The sequence below is a fragment of the Nerophis lumbriciformis genome, linkage group LG19 (genome assembly GCF_033978685.3).
Source record: "Nerophis lumbriciformis linkage group LG19, RoL_Nlum_v2.1, whole genome shotgun sequence".
Lineage (NCBI taxonomy): Eukaryota > Metazoa > Chordata > Actinopteri > Syngnathiformes > Syngnathidae > Nerophis > Nerophis lumbriciformis.
The window spans coordinates 25,381,625-25,401,707 of record NC_084566.2 but is presented as its reverse complement, the minus strand read 5'-3'; the positions used below and the strand labels follow the sequence as shown (position 1 = coordinate 25,401,707).

General features: G+C 39.4%; 1 protein-coding gene across 1 annotated transcript in view; it reads left to right on the top strand.

The window, feature by feature from the left end:
• Positions 1-608: 608 nt before the first annotated feature.
• The window catches only part of ranbp9 (RAN binding protein 9), a 29,626-nt gene continuing 10,151 nt past the window's right edge, over positions 609-20,083 (top strand). Inside the window, exons 1-3 of the mRNA XM_061979120.2 lie at positions 609-1,255; positions 6,725-6,836; positions 11,012-11,064. Coding sequence (XP_061835104.1) covers positions 1,039-1,255; positions 6,725-6,836; positions 11,012-11,064 — 382 coding nt within the window. The 5' untranslated portion in view covers positions 609-1,038. The remainder of the gene's footprint in view (positions 1,256-6,724; positions 6,837-11,011; positions 11,065-20,083) is intronic.

Sequence of the window (20,083 nt, the reverse complement as noted above, 5' to 3'; positions counted from 1 at the left end):
TGTCCCACGGACCGGGGGGCGGGGGCGGGGAAGGGGGGGGGGGTATGTTTTTTTTAATTTTATTTTATTTTTTGTCATAAAAAAATACAATCATGCATGCTTACGGACTGCATCCCTGCAGACTGTATTGATCTATATTGATATATAATGTAGGAACCAGAAATATTAATAACAGAAAGAAACAACCCTTTTGTGCGAATGAGTGTGAATGGGGGAGGGAGGTTTTTTGGGTTGGTGCACTAATTGCAAGTGTATCTTGTGTTTTTTGTTGTTGATTTAATTTAAAAAAAAAAATATATAATATTATTATTTTTTTATTTCTTGTGCGGCCCGGTACCAATCGATCCACGGACCGGTGGTTGGGGACCCCTGTTCTATTGGATGGATGCATGTATATGCAATTTGTACAGCCTAGAAAATAATATAATAAATGCAGGTGTATGGATGTAACGTTTAAAGGCATCATAAGGGACATATGTTGGTAGCGTGTTTGTCGATGATGAACGCAGATGACCATTAAGTGTCGATGACGTCACAATTGTCCACTGTGCAAGTTTTCATGGCCTCACTGTTTACTTCGCCTGACAAACCGGAAGTGAGCAGGGGCAGCCTTCCGCCAATCAGATGCGAGGATAAGGCTCCGACAACAAACAAAAGATCGAGGCTGTTAGAGACTAAGACTTTTCTCATCCCTTAGCTAAAAACGTTGCTTGACACTTTGATCCGACCTCCATCTCGCCTTGTATTCACATGCTTGTCATCCGGCGTGGCAGCGTGTCTTCTTCCAGTGACTGTCTCCTTTGTCTGCTGATGTCAACCTGAGTAGTTTTGGAACGATCGCTTTGCATTTGGTGGCTAAGCTAACGTTAGCCAGGCTAGCTGCTAAGGCTAACCAGCTCTGGCTGCTTCTCTGCGGCCAGCGGAGCCAGTTAGCATCGCCCGCTCGCTAGCTCGCTTTGCTGCCCGAACTTGACGGACACAGGAAGCGGTGGCTTGCTGGTCGACAAGCCGCTCTTTAACGAACATTGTGTCGTCGCCATGTCGGGACAGTCTTCCGGCTCCAGCTTCCTCATGTCAGTGGTTGTCCACGGAGACTCGGCTCTCAACGAGCAGGAAAAAGAGCTCAACCAGCGGCTGCGACGGCTCTACCCAGCCGTCAACGAGAACGAGACCCCGCTGCCTCGCTCCTGGAGCCCCAAGGACAAGTTCAGCTACATCGGGCTGTCCCAGAACAACCTCCGTGTGCACTATAAAGGTATGGCGGCGCATTGCTAACACGAGCCTGCTGATGAAAGCCAGATGCCGTCGACGGGGGCTAAAAACAAAAGTAGCAGCTTCCATTTTCCACAGCTCTTTAGCTTCCAGGCCAAATTAAAATCCCCTCAAACCACCATTCGATTTATTAAGACAATCTAAGCATGTCGTCATGTGATATACGATACACTTAGCTACTGTAGCATTGGATGCTAACAGTGGCAATAAATGTAGTAAATGTCCTGATGGGTCCTCAGGTGTTATCTAAGTGGATGATGTCTTTGCTAAGACTCAGGTGGGCCTTGATGCTTTTAGCAAAGCTGTCATGAAGCTTGCAGGGAAAGGCCATCAGGAAAGCTACTTACTGTTAAAAAAAAGTGCTTCCTGGGTGTGTTTTACCAGGCTGTGCTGTCACTACCCTCCTTACAAAACAGCCTTCCAGAATAACTGACGTTGTTGTTGAAATCTTTTACATTGTGGTAGGGCTGGGCGATATGGCCTTTTTTTAATATCTCGATATTTTTAGGCCATATCGCGATACACGATGTCCTACACCTATATGTTGAAGGGTTCACAAAATCTGTGGTTTGGATCTTATTGCAGGTTTCAGTTAGATTCAGTGTACATTGTTGTTGTTTTTCCACCCCCCCGAATACCGTATATATATATATCAATAATCCATCTTACCATGTATCAGTTGTGGTTATTGCAAACATGTCTCATAAAATAATGCAGAAAAATGGCTGCGAGAGCTCAGACCCATGAATTAAATGCAAAAATCCTCATATTTATTGACACAATACATATTTGAAGTGCACACATAATAATGTTGTAACATAATGATGTACTAATAAGGGGCGGAAGCAACTTTTCTTATCTATTTGAACCTGTTTTTGTGTATTTGGGATCCTCACAAGTCCTTAAAAAATTAAATCAAACCATGGAGGCATGGCGGAGATATTTATCAATCTTGCCTTCCTTCATACTTGAATTGAATCTTTAGTTACTTCAGTGGATATCTTAATAATAGCTTGAGATTTAGGATATGATAGGATATAATAGACTAGTGTTTATCCCACAAAGGGGACATTACATCATTGCAGTGCAGGTTTTTACATACAGTAACAGAAGTAAAGCGAAATGAAAACCAAAAAAAAGTGTAATAAGTACAACATATTGCTCTCTAATATGTATAGCAAGAAGATAAAATACAACAAAAAAAACCACTAAGATCGGTATTGCACACCACGAAAAAAACATCACAGTAATCACATAAGTGCTATGTAAAGGCTTATGGCTGTGTGTGTGTGTTTACCCCAAGTGCTTTGCGCGAGTCCGCCACTGTAGTCCCACGTCGTCAATGAGATCCATTTTTTTCCTATCCTCTTGTTGTGGAGCAGACTGGCTCGTACATGCATCCTGCGCTGTTGCCATTTCTAATACAAAGTAGCGTATAGTTCGGACTTATATCTGTCAGGAGGCTCCATACGGAGGCGCTAAAAATGACAACAAAGATGACGGGGAGAAGACACAGTCGAAGTGGAGGCACGTAAATAAGATTGCCCACAAAGCGGTCAGAAAGTGACTTAAAAACGGTCTGTAAAACATAATCGATACAACATTTTGACCTAAGAAGCACCATTACATGTTATGGAGACCACAAGAAAGTGTTACAAATGTAGAACAAGAATGACTCTTTTAAGTTGGCATGCTTTACAGTGAGAGAAAGGATACACACGGATGCTGAGCCTCGTCTATAAAATCCGCTACACCTCCCTGATACCGAAGTACATGTCAAACTACTTCCTTAACGTAAATGACCGCCATAACCACAACACCAGGGGGAGCTCCACTAACCACGTTAAACCCAGATTCCGATCTAACAAAGGTCTTAACTCATTCTCTTTCTATGCCACATCAATGTGGAACGCACTCCCAACAGGTGTGAAAGAAAGGGCATCTCTATCCTCCTTCAAAACCGCACTAAAAGAACACCTCCAGGCAACTTCAACCCTAAACTAACACCCTCCCTTCCTCATCATACCTCCTCGGATTGTAAATAATCAAATGTAAACAATCAAATGTAGTCACTTTTTCTTATAATTTCTGATCTCTCTCTCTGTGTCAAATACTTGCTGTACATACAGTATGTACCAAGTCAGACCTACACTGTTCCAATGTCATTTTCTCTGATGATGCAATTGTTGATGACTGAAGTGTTGATTCCAACCAAACTTAACCCCCCGCCCCCTCCATATCCCACACCCCGGATTGTAAATAATGTAAATAATTCAATTTATATACTGTGATGATTATCTTGTGTGATGACTGTATTATGAAAATAGTATATATCTGTATCATGAATCAATTTAAGTGGACCCCGACTTAAACAAGTTGAAAAACTTATTTGGGTGTTACCATTTAGTGGTCAATTGTACAAAATATGTACTTCACTGTGCAATCTACTAATAAAAGTTTCAATCAATCAATCAAATATCTCGATATTTTGCCTTAGCCTTGAATTAACACTTGATACATATAATCACACCAGTATGATGATTCTATGTGTCTACATTAAAACATTCTTGTTCATACTGCATTAATATATGTTCATTTTAAACTTTCAGGCAGAGAAGGAAATCACAACTAAGTATTTAACAAAACTGTATTTATTAAACTGTTATTAAGCAGTGGCACAAACATTCATGTCATTTCCAAAACAGAAAGTGCAAGATTGTCAGAGACATTTTAAAACAAGCTATTAGTGCACTTTTGTGGATGGTGTCACTAAGATGACTTATCAAAACAACACTAAATTAAAGTGCACCTTTTGTACAGAACGCCACTACAATAGTTTAAAAACATGATGTCACACAAGATATTTCAATAAGTGTCAAATAAAAATGAGCTACATAATAGGAAATCAAATAGTATTCGTCCTTTGCTATGTGGTAGGTTCCTGCGGACATTATCTCCTTTTGTTGTCGACTCTTTTTTTCATACGGTGTTGATCTGGAAATGTTTGCCTCGGCATTTTGTTGGTGTGGCACCGGCCGGAGATGTTGACATGGGGAGTAAGCACTCTTCATTCTCTAGCAGGTGACTTTTCAAATGATGCTACATATTAGCAGTAATGCTACTTTTTGTAGAAACGCTTTTGCCCCACACTTGACAAATTACGGTTGTCTGTTCGACATATTCCCACTTGAAGCCAAACCACCGTCAGACGATGGACCCCCTGCTGTTTTTCTTGGGAATTAATTATTCCTTCATTTGTTACCAGATTCGCACCTTCTTTCTCTCGTATTACCACTCGCACCACAGCTAACGTTACCCATGCCGCTACCTCTCTTCTCTGCGAGGGTGTATACGTATGTGACGTATGGCGTGACAGTATGTGACGTATGTAGAAGGTGTGCTTGCTGTCTGTGAGAAGGAGACACAAGAAGGAGTGGGAAGAGCCTGTAGTGTAATGCCAGCAGCTAAAAGCAACTGCGTGAGAACATATACTCGAATATCACGATATAGTCATTTTCTATATCGCACAGAGACAAACCTGCGATATATCCCGTATATCGATATATCGCCCAGCCCTACATTGTGGTCAAAATCATGTTGTCATTCTTGTTAAGCATCTTTAATCATTGTGTGTAACTTCTCTTCTTACTTCTATTATATGCTAACAGCATTTAGATTATTTGTGGGTTAAATGTTTTATAACAGCTTCTTTGATTACCAAATGCTCTCACTGCTCCTTGTACATATCCTACAAAGTCAGACCTACACTGTTTCAATGTCCATTTCTCAGATGATATAATTGTTGATGACTGAAGTGCTGATATCAACCAAACCTAACCCCCTCCACATCCCACCCCCCGGATTGTAAATAATGTAAATAATTCAATGTATATACTCTGAAGATTAACTTGTGTGATGACTGTATTATGCTGATAGTATATATTTGTACCATGAATTGATTTACGTGGACCCTGACTTAAACAAGTTGAAAAACTTATTCGGGTGTTACCATTTAGTGGTCAATTGTACGGAATATGTACTGTACTGTGCGATCTACTAGGGCTGCAACTAAAGATTAATTTGATAATCGATTAATCTGTCGATTATTACTTTGATTAATAATCGGATAAAAGAGACAAACTACATTTCTATCCTTTCGAGTATTTTATTGAAAAAAAACCCAGCATACTGGCACCATGTTCTGGACATTGGGGATGCAGCATACACCAATAATAACACATAAATGTAACTCATCAGATCAGAACTGAATCAGATATTGTACACGTTTCTGTTGTGAATAATAAAGGATTCATTTTAGGCTGCCTCTGAATAATAGCATGAAATATTCCAGCACCTTCATAACGTTTAGTTATACTAAAGCGTCACTCAAATCTAAATAGATTTATATAGCTTTATCGGGCCCGGCTACATTGATCCATTATGAAACCAACCTGAGATATTTCTGTCCGTTACGTTTATTTCGAAATTGGTAACCGTGCGTTTTCTCTCTCAAAACGGAGTCAAATGTGCCGTAGACACATTATCAGCCCCGCGTTGCAACAAAGGCATAACGTTAACGTTACTCACAAAAAAGCTGAACTCATGAATGCCTGTTGCCACTATGGACTTAAAAAGTTACGTACCGTAAGTTCTTCCCTTCATCCATGGCTCCAACATGTTTCCTTTTCAGGTGCTCCTGAAGCAATGTTGTACTTCCGTGCCATTTTGCAGGAAACGGTCTTCTTTGAAGTCTTTAAAGTGAAGTGTTCCCACACTTTTGACGACTTAGGTCGTACACTTTTCTCCATTGAAGCACTAACCTCAAGATGTTTTTCCGCTGAACTATCGGTACTGTTTTCCTGCGCCATTTTGCAAATGTTTCCAGCAAAGGAGACGGCGTCGTCACGTGAGCTGCACATGACACATTATTGGCTAGCTTACCTCCACCTCATGAGACGTAGCCTCAGCGCCGCCCTGGCGTTGTTTTGTACTGTTTTAGTACTTATTTTGAGTATTGTTTCTCAGCTGTTTGTAAATGTTGCAGTTTATAAATAAAGGTTTATAAAAAATAAAAATAAAAGCCTCTGCGCATAGCATAGTTCCAATAAATCGATTACTAAATTAATCGCCAACTATTTTTATAATTGATTTTAATCGATTAGTGGTCGCAGCCCTACAATCTACTAATAAAAGTTTCAATCAATCAATCAAAAAACTCATGGGCTGTTAAAGGTTCTCCATCCCTATTCTCAAGAGAGATGGAGGATAGCGAGATGAAAGAACAATGCACTCAGTGTCAGTGGTAGTAATAGACATTAACTATTGTCTTGTTTGTCCCACTCATCTCTTCTTCCAAGCTATGACATCAGCATATGAACGAAGGCCTATGTATTCACATATGAATGTATACAAAAAAAAGCTGTGGCATCATTGTAGTGTCTCCTTCCCAAAGGTCATGGCAAGACCCCGAAAGACGCTGCGTCCGTCCGGGCCACTCACCCCATCCCAGCGGCGTGCGGCGTCTACTACTTTGAGGTGAAGATCATCAGCAAAGGCCGAGACGGGTAAGAAGACAACGAATGCTTTGTTTGTCCTTGCTGCACTCATGACTCCTTGTGGCCTCATTAACGCCTCATCTTCTCAGACCACTTTTCAGACACTGTTATTGTTGTGGAAAATCCCCTCTCGCTATATTTGAATTCTACACTTCACTAATGAAATGGTGTTTTTAAATAAATTAATGCTAATTATCATTGGCGCATGGGCGTTGCAATCAGAAGTGGTTTTTTTTTTACGTTTCAATAAAAATGAAGACTTATTGGATAAAGGTGCAATGCTCCCTAATAAACATTGTAGTTCTATACAATCTTTTTTCTAGAATAAATACAAGGATGTTTACTGGACATCCACTGTAAATAAACTTTGATTTTCTTTATACTCTCTGACATGAAGATAGAATTTAAGTTAATAGGAAATGTCATGTCAGCCACAAACTTTTTCAGTGGCTCTGTCAGCAAAAAAACAAGTGTTTATAGAAATGAAAGTTGAAGCTTATTGTTCACTTACACAGAGTGAATTTTGTTGACTACATATACGTCTGCAGACAAATTAGGCCGCAAATCAAGGGTTTGATGCAGGATTAGGTGTGAAACAAAATGGCTGCGAGGTAGTGCTCCCAGCTAAAAATGCGAACACGGAGAGTGCACACACTTGACTAGTCTAAATCTGGATTTGCATGCATTGTAAGCACATAGAGAGATAAGACTCACATGCACTTCATATCAATGTAAATATTTATTTTCATATAGTACAAAAGTCTTGACCTGGAAGATTCTTTAAGTGTCATCTAGTTTGTGACACAGGCACAATGTTGCCATATGTGTAGCCTCTGACCCTCATAAAGCTTCCCTTTTAAGGGTGTGAATGAAGGCAAACAGGATGTATGGAATTGCTGAGTTTGAACGTGACGTCACATCCGGCTGGTTACTGTCATCTCAGACTTAAACACATGGTTTAAACAAGCGCATTTCTAAGCAGGAAGTGAAGAGACGTCAGATTGAAAATGTTGCATACATTTTTGTCTGTGGAAATGGTTCGCTTAGGGATTTTGGTCGAAATTCCTATGATATTTAACCATGAAGGAAAAACTGACAAAAGATCCAAAGAAAGGTTGTTGTTAGTTTGAATCTGCCACACTCGTCAAGTAGAGCCGAGTCAACTTTGTCGATGTTAGTATTGACTTAAAATAAACTGTAAAAACATCTTTATGATTAATTTACTTATCTTATTCACCATAAACTTACATATGAGTAAATGTGCGTTGTTGTTCTGCGTATGCTGCAATGTCTAGACTTGCTAAATGGCATTAATAAACTAGATTACTAAATCTCTCGTAGGCTGCACAACAGGGATGTGAATCTTACAACACCTCACGATTCGATTCCGATTTCTTGGGTGACACTTAGATACAGAATCAATTCTCTAGTTTAACCGATTCCCATAGTATATTATTTGGTATAAAATTACAATAAACCCTTTTCAAAACAGGCTACAAAAGATGATGTTTGACGTATATGTGCAGCGAGTAAGTGCAAAGATGGCCTAAAAATGCCTTTTTTAAAATTGATTCTTAAAAATTATGGATTTGTTTTAGAATCGGAATAAATAAGAATTTTAATTCGAATATGAATTTTTCTTTTGTTCAATTCCCCTACTGCATATTCCATAGCAACAGTATTCTATCATATTTATCCTGCCTTTTCTTGGTTTCCTCATATTGCTAAATATTTTTGGAAACCAAACATTGATGGAAGTAGTTAAATCAAACTAAACATTGAAACAAAACATGAACTTTACACCAGTAAAGTAACGTCAGACGCCCAATTATAGATGACACAATATTTGTCTTGCGACAGGAGATCAACTGCAAAAACTAAACCTATATATTGTATGCTTTATATGCTAATTTACAAAAAAGATGGCAACAATATGACTTTGTTTGAAGGACCTATATATTGTATGCTTTATATGCTAATTTACAAAAAAGAAAAAAAAGATGGCAACTATATGACTTTGTTTGAAGGAACACAAAATAAAGTACAGTAGGATAAAGTACCTAATGTTGTGACCGGTGAATCCATACATTGTTTACAAATTTTATTTTCAACCATGTCTGGGGAAAAAATTGTGGGGAAGTATAAATCAAACATGTACATTTAACCAGCGTACCATTTCAAAAAATAAATTTAGATACCTTTGGAGAGGGTGGAATGTGGTTTCATTTGTAATCTGGGAAGGCCCCCACAAACGAACGTCTTGCAGTCATACAGTATGCAGAAAGTAGGTTAGAAATGTCACCGTGAAGCCAAATTTACACCAAATCATATCCAATACATATTGTGTCGATCACAGGGAAGTGTTTAAATGAGTTCTTCTCCTGGGGGGCAGGGGTATGGGTGTGTGGAGCGATGCTAAGGGGAACGCGTGTGATTCCGGTGAACATGCTTTGTCAGTATCATGTAGTATATATATGTATATTGCCCTAGGGTTGTACGGTATACCGGTATTAGTATAGTACCGCGATACTAATGAATCATATTCGGTACAATACCGCCTCTGAAAAGTACCGGTCCCCCGCTCTCCCGAGCCCCCGTCGTCGTCACGTCGTGTCATTGCTGGTTTACGAGAAGACGAGCATTTTCGGTAGCGCATAATCACGGAGTACTAACAGACACAGTGTGTAGACAGAAAAGGGAGAACGAACGCATTTTGGCTTAAAAACTAACGATAAAGGTGAAGTTATAACACTGAAACGGCCACCGGTAAGAGTGGCTTTAAGAAATGGCTTGCTGGCTAGCGGCTAAAGTTCAGCTGCAGTCGGCAGTGTTTTAGCTACTTCTAAATCACTAATCGTCGCCTCCATGGCGACAAATAAAGTAAGTTTCTTACAAGTATCATCCATGCAGAACGAGGACTAGCTAACATGCTTCATTACACAATGTAGCTCACTGGCGTCAAAATGTAAACAAACGCCATTGGTGGATCTACACCTAACAACCACTGTAATGATACCAAGTACAGGAGCGTATCTAGTCGATACTACTATGATTACATCGATATTTTTTGGCATCAAAACATCTTCTTTCATTTAAAAAAAAAATTATATTATGTTTATAAACTCAGGAAATATGTCCCTGGACACATGAGGACTCTGAATATGACCAATGTATGATCCTGTAACGACTTGGTATCGGATTGATACCCAAATTTGTGGTATCATCCAAAACTAATGTAAAGTATCAAACAACAGAAGAATAAATGATTATTACATTTTAACAGAAGTGTAGATAAAACATGTTAAAAGAGAAAGTAAGCAGACATTAACAGTAAATGAACAAGTAGATTAATCATTTATTTTCTACCACTTGTCCTTAATAATGTTGACAAAATAATAGAATGGAAAATGACACATTATGTTACTGCATACGTCAGCAGGCTAGTTAGGAGCATTTGTTGGTTTACTTACTACTAAAAGACAAGTTGTCTAGTATGTTCACTATTTTATTTAAGGACAAAGTTGCAATAAGAAACATTTTTAATGTACCCTAAGATTTTTTGTTAAAATAAAACCAATAATGCAATTTTTTGTGGTTCCCTTTATTTAGAAAAGTACCGAAACGTATCGAAATAATTTTAGTACCGGTACTAAATTATTGGTATCGGGACAACACTAATTTGCCCCTAAACTAAACTGACATCTACGCTGCTTAAGGTAAATAAATAGTAACTGATATTGAATGTTCACATGTGACAACCTGGAGTAATGGGGATGGCCTCAAGGTCACGTGGTTGCAACCCAGCAATGCACTACAGGCAACATTCTGAGGCCTCAGTCGCATGATCACACTACTTAAAACACTTGAGTGTGGTCAAGGGTAGTGGACTGTTACGTTACATTATGGATTGCAACACCAACAAAACAACTATGCATTATATCGAAAGTTCATATGTTTTTAGTAACATTCAGAACTGTCACATGCCAGTAAAAATAAGTGAGTCTTTAACAGTAAAAAGTAAGAACAGTTGGATACTTTGATGCTCTTGTAAAGAACATGTCCCAAGGATTTTTGGTGCAAATTTTGATTTAAATGTATGGTAATCATCATGTTCATGAAGATGCGTCTCTCATAGTCCTCTCCCTTTCTCTCTTTTTGTCTCTGCTTGCTCCATGTGGGCACAGGTACATGGGCATCGGCCTCTCCGCTCAGGGTGTCAACATGAACAGACTTCCTGGTAAGTTGACGGGTGGTGTGACACCCAACCTCTTGATTGTGCCTCTTATGTTGTCTGCAGGTGTGACGGGCTGTTGTTAGCTTAGCTTCAGCATGTGGAACACTTAAATGCAGAATTATTATACATGACATGATACAAACACAATAACTAACGTAATTTGACGCCATGCCTCTTTGACAGCGTCGACCATAACTGAACATTATTAATCTATGTGTAATATATAGTTTGTATCTTTATTTAATATTGCTACGTCTCCTGTATTGCCTTACATGAGATGTGCAATAATGGGGAGAATACGAGTGGGTGTGTCCTAACCTGTATTCAGACGCCTCAAACTGGTTTTGTTCTTTGCAGCATAAACAAATATTGTGGCGCAATTCCTTAGTGCCGACCTCAGCGGAAAGATGAAACAAGAAATCTAAAAAGTAGTTTTTTTTAAGTGTGAAGAACACTAAATAGGCAATGTGACTTCATATTTAAAGCAGTTCAGATTGACAGTATTTTGAGTGGTTGTGAGGGAGGAGCCTAGCGTTACAGTATAGCAGGAGTGTTTCACTTTGTGTTTATTCAACAAATTAAACACAACTAAATATATGGATATGGTCATATTGCAGGGTTTTTTTTCGAACATGCGTACTATATGGTACATCATGTAGTTCCAGTTTCTCATTATTATAGCATATCCGAAAAGAAGTGCGAGTTGTAATTGGTTCCCCATATATCTACACAATAAGTCAGCTATGGTAACACTACTGAACAGTAGAGAATATGTAGTGATTTTTTTGGTCGAGTACATATATTTTGTATAAAATATACAAAATAAGATGGCCAGGTTACCAGTTCATTTTATCATCTATTAATACACCAAAAAATGTTATCTTCTACTCTTTTAATGTCTACTTTGTCTATTTGTATTTGTGTTTGACTTTCTATTCTGTTACCAAATAGCAATATTTTAGTTTTACCAAGATTCAAAGAGTCTGTTTTTGTCAAACCATCACCTTAATTTGTTTGTTTCTTCTGTTATTTGTATTAGCTTCTGTGTGTTCTCTTCTGAACAAAATGCAGTTGTGTCGTCTGCAAATAGTACTAACTTTAACTCCTTTGTAACTTTACAAATGGCGTTGATATAGAGATTGAACAGTTTCGGTCCCATAATTGAACACTTGGGTACACCGCAATATATATTTAGCGCTGTAGACGTATGTTTGCCTAGCTTCATGTATTCCTCCCTGTTGGTTAAGTAGCTTTTTACTCAGTTTAAGACCAACCCTCTTGTGCAATACCGTTCTAATTTGTTAATTAAGGTTATTATGGTTAATTTTGTTAATTTCGAATGGTTTTGTTAGACCCATAAACACTGCAGCTGCACACTGTTTACCATCTATTGCATAGGTAAGCTCTTTCGTTGTTTTAATGAATGCCATCGATGTTGAAATGTTGGCTCAGTATTTGTATTGGTTGTCTGCAAGTCTTCCAATTTATATATGAATTTGTCCAATCTGTTTAATAATGTTGGTCCAAATATGCAAATATTGAAAGGAAAAACAAACATTTTTTTTCTTACAGCGCTTCAGTTTCTCAATATTATTTACGGTACTGGTAAATATTTCGCCAGCCAATAAAAAATGTAAGGAAAGGAAATCTTTGGCCTCTTCATTAGGGACAACCAAGCTAACATAAGATCCACTATAAGAGCTTGATCAAATTCTTCCTTTATGGCTACCAGAAATATCCAGGTTGCACAAGTCACATATTGCAGAAAAATAACAAAATAATTTATCATTCATGCTCTGTCACTGTATAGGTGTATAATGTGATTGTGGTCACCAGCTGTCATCAATATGGTGGAGCTTATCAGGCCGAACAGTTTTTGAACGCGCCCGTGAGCTTGTGTCCTCATGTGAAGATAACACACTGATGCACGCATGCTAATTAGGTGCCTCCGTAGGTGGTGCTTTATTTTGTTCCTATGATGAAATTCACTTGTGGAATATTTGCATATACCGTGTGTGAGTGCGCAATCGGGAGTATATATATTTATTGTGTGTGTGTGTGTGTGTGTGTGTGTGTGTGTGTGTGTGTGTGTGTGTGTGTGTGTTTGTGTTTGTGTTTGTGTGTGTGTTTGTGTGTGTGTGTGTGTGTGTGTGTGTGTGTGTGTGTGTGTGTGTGTGTGTGTGTGTGTGTGTGTGTGTGTGTGTGTGTGTGTGTGTGTGTGTGTGTGTGTGTGTGTGTGTGTGTGTGTGTGTGTGTGTGTGTGCGTGCGCGCACACAATAAATATATATACTCCCGATTGCGCACTCACACACGGTATATGCAAATATTCCACAAGTGAATTTCATCATAGGAATTTCATCATCCTCACGCACATATACAAGAGTATATGTGCGTGAGGATATATATAATAATAATGCATTAGATTTTATATCGCTATTATTATGTTAGGGTTGTGCTGATTGATTGGCCACCGATAAGTATTGGCCAATTTTTGTGAAAAAGTACTTGCATGTTAATACTGATGACAAAAGCTGATCCTCTGGTTATAGAAGGCACCAAAACTCAAACGACAAGAATGCCTGCTTGTCGTGTAGGCTGCGACAGTGCTCTTGTATGTAATGTTCTATATTCAATATATGTACTGCTTTTATCTATGGTAGATTTAAGCGTAACATAAAACAGTTTTTGTCCTGGTCGTTGAACTGTGGACATGTTCTTTACTCTCAGCAGGGTCCATGAGGGTGCATGGGAGTTTGTCCAACCACTCTACATGTGCTTTGTGGACTTTGAGAAGGCATTTGACCATGTCCGTCAGGAAGTCCTGTGGGGAGTCCTCAGAGTATGGTTTATCAAACTGTCTGATTTTGGCGGTCCGCTCCCTGTATGATCAGTGTCAGAGCTTCGTCCGCATTGCCGGCAGTATGTCGGACTCGTTTCCAGTGACTGTTGAACTCTGCCAGGGTTTGTCACCGATTCTGTTCATAACTTTTATGGACAGAATTTCTACGTGCAGTCAAGGCATTGACGGGATCTGGTTTGATGGCTGTAGTGTTAGGTTTCTGCTTTTTGCAGATGATGTGGTCCTGATGGATTCTTCTTGCGAGGATCTTCAGCTCTCACTGGATTGGTTCGCAGCCAAGTGTGAAGCGACTGGAATGAGAATCCGCACTTCCCAAGTCCGAGTCCATGGTTCTCGCCTTGAAAAGGGCAGAGTGCTATCTCCGGGTTGGGGAGGAGATCCTGCCCCAAGTGGAGGAGTTCAGGTACCTCAAAGTCTTGTTCACGAGTGAGGCAAGAGTGGATCGTGAGATCAACAGGTGGATCGGTGCGGCGTCTGCAGTAATACGGACACTGTATCGATCCGTTGTGGTAAAGAAGGAGCTGAGCCGGATAGCAAAACTCAATTTACCGGTTGATCTACGTTCCCATCCTCACCTATGGTCATGAGCTTTGAGTTATGACCGAAAAGACAAGATCCTTGGTACAAGCGATGTACGATGAGTTTCCTCCATCGGGTGGCGGGGCTCCCCTTAGGGTGAACAGCTGTCATTCGGGAGGAGCTCAAAGTAAAGCCGCTGCTCCTCCACATTGAGAGGAGCCAGATGACATGGTTCGGGCATCTGGTCAGGATGCCCCCCGGACACTACCCTGGGGAGGTGTTAAGGGCACGTTTGACCTGTACGAAGCCAGGGTGAAGACCCAGGACACGTTGGGGAGACTGTCTCCCAGCTGGCCTGGGAACGTCTTGGGATCCATCGGGTAAAACTGGACAAAGTGGCATGAGAGAAGGAAGTCTGGGGTTCTCTGCTTAGGCTGCTGCCCCCACGACCCGAATTTGGGTAAGCGTCAGAAGATGAATGAATGGATAAAATGTAGAAGAAGAAATGTAGAAATGGTGTTCAGTGTGCACATTATGCCGTTAACCAATTGCGAGCACTCCACGGAACAATGATGGTCATGTCATGTTGACTTAAGTCTTTGCATCTTATCGTTTCATTATTTTATTCGTGGAATGGATAATTTACAATTAAAGAAGGTATTGTGTGTCGTTACGGCATTAGGCAGCCTCCGTAGCAGAACCTCCAGGTTCTGTAATAGCTTCTTCCCTCAGGCCGTAAGACTCTTGAACGCATCATAATAATCCCCTCAATTCCCCCCAAAAATTGGAATATAAAGACAATATAACATACATCCATAAACGTGGATGCAAATGCAAAAGTGCAATATATTTATCTGTACAGTAATCTATTTATTTATATATGCACCTTATTGCTCTTTTATCCTGCACTACAACGAGCTAATGCAACAACATTTCGTTGTTATCTGTACTGTAAAGTTCAAATTTCAATGACAATAAAAAGGAAGTCTAAGTCTGCTGCCATCCACAACAGGAGCAGCTGATTGCTTGCACCTGTGCTGATTGGAGTAGCGGCAGCCAATCCAGAGAGCGCTTAAACTCAGCTGACACGTCATTTTTTGTGTGATGTGTGATGTCAGTTACACTTGAATTGCTAATGCGACATCCAGTGGACATATTTAGAACAGTTTATTTCATAAAAAAATGCAGTTCATTTTTATACTTTGCAGTCTCATCTTGCGGGCCGTGGGCCAGATTAAACCTGTTGGCGTGTCTAAAATGGCCCACGGGCCGTACATTTGACTCCCCTGGTCTAGAGAGAGGATAATTTAACGGTGTTCTGTTGCTGTGTAGCTGCCAGGCATATGCATCAGAGGAGGGCTACGGATGATACATTTCATGAGGCTGATCAGTATTTCTTGGTTGCAATCACGTGACCTAGAGGCACTTCTGGGCACTTCCAGGTTTCAGGTGATTGTCTAGAGCCATATAAGACTAGTGTCTATTTACCTGCATCAGTGCAGATTGGGGCGTCATTTGAAAGGTTTAGTGGAAAATATATAAGTGATCCTGAAAAAAATATTTAAAATGGGATGAAGTGGAATTTTACACTTAAGAGAAATATTTTTAAAAATAGATTTAAGCCATTTATCATCACCAAGATGTTACTGCTCGCTAAGACCTCACTTCATTTGACACTCACGCTATTTAGAGAAGAAAAGATTGAAGGTACATCATGTCTTTAAATCTGGAGGGGTCCAAAAAATAAGCATTAATCGGTGAAAGATAAAGTGGGCCTTTTTCGTGCATTGCTAAGTAACGTATTTGATTGACATAACGAGTGCTGTGCTGCTGTGACCGTGACGCTAATGAGAATAAGGATACGTTTGTTTGCAGTTGATTTCCTGCTACAAATATTAGTCTCATCTACAACTTATGTCTGCAGTTGTTTTTATGGTAAGAAGTTCAGAAGTTAAGTCTCATTTAGCTATAATTGTCCCTGTTGTTCAGCAATCATGTTTGCTAGCTATATCAAGATTTAGTACTATATATGCTGTTGAGCCTATGTGAGATTTATTAATTTTCAATACTAATAAAGACATTTTCTTAATGCTAACGAATATCACTAAAGACGCTATAATGTGGTCATCTGTGTCGAATAAAGCACTTACTTTTCCTGCACAATAACAATTAATCTTTTTGTTTCTGTTTTGAAAATTGACAATGAAAATACGGTGGATTGGACCAACATTCACAATATTTATTACTAGGACTTAACATCCATCCATCCATTTTCTACCGCTTGTCCCGTTCGGGGTCGCGGGGGTGCTGGAGCCTATCTCAGCTGCATTCGGGCGGAAGACAGGGGACACCCTGGACAAGTCGCCACCTCATCGCAGGGCCAACACAGATAGACAGACAACATTCACACTAACATTCACACACTAGGGCCAATTTTTAGTGTTGCCAATCAGCCTATCATGACATTAGTTTATTTGCACAACCAGGTCTTCAAAATTGTATTTAGGCATAGCAACCGCAAGAGAACACAAACTAATTATATTTTTCTTACTTACTTACTTACTTTCTTTCTTACTTAGTATTTCTTACTACTTACTTACTTTCTTTCTTAAAGTTCTGCTCTCAAATACTACTAATAAAGTACAGAATTAACTTGATTGCATAACAGAAAGTTTCTCAAGCAAATCAAATGTTCAAACCAACAAAGTGATCTCTTCAGACACAATAATGTCTGACTGTATTCCACAAGATAATGAAAGTTATATTTTTAAGAGCCATTTCCTTCAACACACTTGAGTTTTTTCCCTGACTTTATTACCTTTATGAACCACTTCTTTCGGGGCTCTATGAAAGCTCTTTCCTGTTTCTTTATTTGAACGACTCACACACCCAAGAACATAACAACAATACGGCCTTTTTTTGGACAAAGTCTAAACTCACTCTCACTTGTTTTAATGTTACGCTCAAACTGGATGACCATCGTGAATTAAGCCGTGAAGGAGAAAAACGGATATGACGTCGTAAGCAACCCAGCAGTCGGGTGATTTTATTAAAAAGTTCATGATCGCCATTGCCGAATAATGGCTTTTAATGCCGATTGCAAACTCTGATCCCCTCTGGCTGATACCGTATTTATCTTTAGTCCCCCAGCTGACAAACAGCTGGCAGCTAATTATGTATCTTCATAATGTGTGGAGTCGCTCCTCTGAGTAAACAATAAGCACCTCCATTACTGGAAATAATCTGCATTTTTTTATTATCTTAAGTATAATTATAAAGTATCATTATCACTGGAAGATGAGGCTAAACATGTTATATACCGAAAGCAAGCCAGGGACAGGAATGCTAATAATGAAACTAACAGCTAAGCTAGCTTTAAACAATACCAAGAAATAAGCGCTTTTAACCAAAGTGTAGTATCAGTATAAATTTGATACTGGAGGGATTTGGTCGATATTTTCAGGGTTTCAACTGTTTTCCACTGTATATGTGGGGTGGGAGCGTGGCTAGGGGTGTGATCAATATGAAATCACGTATTTATGACATCATGATTAATTTGATGTTAGGCAATGATGAATATGGTCTTTTAAAAAGGCTAAACAAATGTTTTGCATAAACGGTATTAGAAAACAAATATGTTATTAATAAAGACATATTTTTTATTATATTGCTCTGCTTTATTTTTCAGTTGTTACTGCTTACTGTAAAAGGCACAACAGGCTTCACTATATTATTTCCTCCCTGAATGCTGGAATTTAGTTTGCCAAATATGTAAACCAGCGGTCGGGGGCGGGGGGTGTAGCCGTGGTGTCGAGAGTGGCTGTATATGAGGCTGAAGATGGCGCGGCAGAGGCATGCGGGCGTGTTCAGAGGTCAAAATGCCTGCCCATTTGCGGGTCTGTTGGTGGTTCTCTGGGTGGGGGTGTCACTGATGTCATATTAACACTTTTTTTTGGTAATATTTTCGCAAACGACTGGTAGATCGCGATTGACGGGTTGGAGATCCTTGATGTAAACTGTCCTTTGAAATACAGATATAAAAAAAACTAGGTGTCTTATTGATATTCTCCACAAGAAAGTTACGGTAAAACTAAGCACACTAGGGAAAGTACATTATATAAACACATTAAGTGCACATACAAGTAGGAATCACATTAAATCAATAATACAGTTTGGTAAATTTATTTTATAAAGCAATACAGGGTTTTAGATTCTTTAGATTCTTCTACATTTTCCACAATGCATTGCCAGTGGCCACATTGGTAGGCTTAATTTGTAAACATGCTCATTGCTGCTGATCATTCATCTAGTTATACTCATAATGCCAACGACATGTGCGATTGTCAACTGCCACAATTGAAGGGGGAGACATACAACTAGCATTTATAGCATTCCTAAGCTTATTTCTGGACGAAGGCAAGCTTGGATAGCTGCAATCAACTGATCATATGTGATGTGCTATGGATAAATTTGTGTTTGTTCGGATCATATAATTTCAGGTAATTAAGAACATTTTGGTAAAAAAATAAATCTAAAAAAATAATCTAAAATAAATTAGAGCCCCACTTTGAATTAAGTTCATGTGCTTGGTCGAAGAAGTTTAATAGTAGTTTTATGGTAAATGGATACTGTACTCGCTTCTCTCATCCGGACTGTGGCCTCTACATAAAACAATAGTGAAGCGACATGAGAACAGCGTTCTCCCAATCATGCCTTACAGTCACAGATGACCTTGGATTGGTTATCCATGATTATCCAGGGTGTCAAACTTGGGTTGGATCGTTTCTGTGAGTGCATGACTCTAGCCTTGACAACACAATGTCCACTGGGTTTATACAGATAAATAAATGTTATGAACCCATCCACAAAAAAAACAGTCATAGCTCTCTCTGCCTTTATTATTTTGAAAGTCCTTCAAGGTGTAGAATGGGTCGTATTGGAAAAATTAAGAAATTCATCAACTCCGGGTATAAAACATAGGGGAAGATGTCGTGATCTCTACTCCACTCAGACTTGTCGATCTGGTAAGGACCCTCACATCCAATTGCAGCTGTTTTCTTATAGCGATGAAGGGACTTATTATCTAAGGACTCACAGTATTTTCCATCGTATCAAAGCTGGTGCAATGTTATTTTCCACCGAATAGTCCGGAAATGACTCGGTGAACAAACATACCAATATGGCTGCCGGCAATGCATTGGGGGATACTTTAACAAAAAAATCCAAAGTCTTCTGAACAGGAAGAAGGTTGGCTCTAATATCGCTAGCTTAATGCTAACGTACAATAGACCATCTCATTAACATGCTAGCGAAAATTAGCAGGGCCAAGTGCAGGGCACAGACCTAGACAAGGAATCATTCACGTTTACATTCATACCTATGGACAATTTACAGTCTTCAATGAAGTTAACATGCATATTTTTGGAATTTCTTAGCCATAATGCCTAGAAAAAAACCCAAACACGCAAGGGGGGGAACATGCACATTCCACACACACATGTCCAAATGGAGGTTCGGAGACGCATCGGTATGCGGCGCCAAGTTAGACTGTATATTCGGTAGTAATGTCAAAATGAGGGTCGTTTACAAAAGCTTAAACAAGGAATGCATTAACCTGAAATACCTTTCTCCTCAACTTTGTC